Source organism: Merops nubicus, unplaced genomic scaffold (assembly GCF_000691845.1).
Source record: "Merops nubicus isolate BGI_N331 unplaced genomic scaffold, ASM69184v1 scaffold31462, whole genome shotgun sequence".
NCBI lineage: Eukaryota > Metazoa > Chordata > Aves > Coraciiformes > Meropidae > Merops > Merops nubicus.
This window is the reverse complement of record NW_008593365.1, coordinates 1,797-4,489: the sequence shown is the minus strand read 5'-3', so window position 1 is coordinate 4,489 and position 2,693 is coordinate 1,797. Positions and strand designations below refer to the sequence as shown.

Here is a 2,693-nt window from a genome sequence, read left to right as displayed (position 1 = left end):
CGTGCAGCCTGCCTTTCCTCAGCTGCCGTGTGGGAGCTTGCTGGGCTCCCGGCGCTGAGCTGCTGCAGAGGGAGCTGGGCTGGCCTTGGCTTCGGAGGGGCTCGAATTCACCCTCCCCTTGACCTGCACACAGAAGCTGTGGAATGAGCTTCAAGGCGTTGTCCCCTGGGACGGCTGGGTGACCGCGCCAGCACGGGGAGGAGGAACCCTGCCAAGATATTTCTGCCATAAGGAGCACGTTGCTCTGTGATTCCTGTAACGGATGGGCTAAACTGGGGGGAGACAGGAGCCAACAGCCTCTGGCTGCAGCTTGTGCAAACTCGCTACCAAGTGCTGTCGGTTGTGGCTGAGAGAGCCCAGGAGCTGGAGCTGCTCGCCCCAGACTTCTCCTCAGCTGGGCTGTGCTCGCTGTGGGGTCACTGAGACGTGACCGACACACGAACAGGGAGCTGCACGCTCCCGGCTGCCAAATTATCTCAGCTGATGCCAGGCTGGGGAATTGTAACTGGTTCCTGGCTTTTATTGCTCTTTCAGCAAGCCTTGCCGTGTCGTGTGGCCGGCGGGGACCCATCATGCAAATGCACCTCTAACTTCGCTTGTGTAGGTCAGGGTCCAGCAGGATCTGGCCTTAAATGTGTGTGCAGGGACTGGGAGGCCACGCTGTGATAGCAGCACCGTGTCCTTCAGACGCTGATGCAAAACCAGCAACATTGCTTCTCCGCTGTCCTTGCAACAGGGAGAGGTGGCTGCTGTTCTCTAGTGGCTGTGTAATTGGCTGTGACGCTCCTGATATCTGTGTAATCTCCAGAATTACCATAAAACAGTAGATGCTTCACGAAGCAAAATGTAACAGGATGGGACGTGGAGCATCTCGTGTGAGGAGCTCGTTTGGCTGATGCCTGCCAGGGTCCTCTGCTTCAGCCTCTCTCAGTTAGTTCGAAGCAGGGCACAGCAACACGTGTTGTGGTTTGTAAATCCCACTGTTTGTCCTTGGATTTTATAAAACTGATGCTCTGGAGCAGTCTGTCAGGCTCTTCCCCTGGAACACCACGTCGTGGTTTTGTCTCCCTCTGATGTGTGGGTTTCTTTCTGTTTTTCAGTTGGTGGGCATCATTCTCGCCTGCTGCCTGTCCCAGTACATCACCAACAACCAGTACGAGATGGTGTAGCTGGCCCCCAGCACGTGGGGCAGTGGCTGGTACGTCTCTCCAGTGGTGTAAGCTGGGTGGGCTGCCTCTGCCCGCTGCCTGGTCACCCCTGGGGACCTTCAGCACGGTGGTGGGTACCACTCTTGGGGGCATGTGGGGACAGAGGGCACCTGTAAGACTTCTGCTCTGTCATTTTAAGCTGTGTGTAAATCCAGCCTTGCCTGTTAACGTTCCATCCTGTGCATTGCAGGGTGTGCTCTCCACGGCCAGGCAGGTGCCACCACCTCCAGTTTTCCTCCGGGTGCCGCTTCCTGAGATCTTGCTTTGAACTGACTGATCTTCTTCTCAACTAGCTCATAGAAATGAGTGCAGCAGCTCTCCTGGTGTGCTCAGGGACTTGTCCTAACACTACTCTGCTGTGCCTCCACGTGGGGTGACCAGTGCTGGCAGCCTTGCGGGACCCCTGGTGCCCGTGTTCGGTGCCTCCCTCGGGAAGCGATGCTGCCCCCGATGCCCCCTCACTCTCCAGACGAGGTTGCTCTTGAGGTGGGGCTGTTGCCCTGGTTGAACACAGCCCTGCCTGCCTGAAGCCTTTGGCTCAGCAAGGTCTCGGCTTGTTGCCAAGCTCTCTCTTGTCCCTGCCCTGGATTTTATATACTTTTTTATAGTTCTACTTTTTAAAGTACAGGGCGTAGTGATTCTTTGTAAGCTGTAGCAAGGTTTGGTGATATAGCTCCTGGTGCCTTTACCTTGGTGGGTGTCCTTGCACCGAGTCAGCTGTGACTTTATTGTCAGTATTATATGCTGCTTTAACTCGTTTTGTGTATTGAGTAGAACTCTTTTGTCCCAAAACACAATAAATATTAAGATATTTTACTCTATGAAACCACCTTGGCTTTTTTTTTCATCTCTTGGAAATTTCTCTGCTGGAGTCACTGCGGAGCAGCAACCCCCAGCCTGGGAGGTGACCCCCTTGCCTCGGGCCAGCCAGTCACCTCTGGACCATCGCAGCTCGCATTTCTCTGAGCCTCACTGGTGCACCTGTGCTTACAAATAACTTCTGTAATTGAATTTTCCTCATAACAGCAGTTGTGTAACAGCACCAGAGCAGGCGGCCTGGAGCAGGACAGCCCAGGGGCTGGGTGGTTGTGTTGAGCTCCATGCCAACAAGTGTGTCCTCAGCTGGCCAGTAGCAAAGGGCAGGGCTGGAGCTGCCACCATCCCCAGCCTCCCCCTGGGGCAGCAAAGGTGTATTTAAGCTTTTGGGCTTGTTTGGTACTGCTCATCTTTGGGCTGTTTCATCAGCAAGACTTAGTCTTGTTGAGTTTGGTGCCTCAGTGGTGCTTTGAAGCTCCTCTCCTGCCCAGCTTGGGGGATTTTTGGGTCTCAAGCACCCAACTCAGAAGGGTTGGAGCAGCCAGGGCTGCCTGTCATGCTCCTGGGGAGGAGATGGGTGTAGAAGGAGCACTTAAGCTGTGGGTAGGTGTGGTGGCCCCCCCTTGGTGTCAGCCCTCAGACAATCACCACTTGGGCTGGGGGAGCTGC

At 55.1% G+C, this 2,693-nt stretch overlaps 1 protein-coding gene across 1 annotated transcript in view; it reads left to right on the top strand.

Annotated features, from left to right (window-relative positions):
- LOC103768289 (tetraspanin-6-like) overlaps positions 1–1,169 on the top strand; it is a gene marked incomplete at its 5' end in the record, with an annotated part of 3,409 nt that extends 2,240 nt beyond the window's left edge. Inside the window, one exon of the mRNA XM_008935430.1 lies at positions 1,101–1,169. Coding sequence (XP_008933678.1) covers positions 1,101–1,169 — 69 coding nt within the window. The remainder of the gene's footprint in view (positions 1–1,100) is intronic.
- Between the last annotated feature and the right edge of the window lie 1,524 nt (positions 1,170–2,693).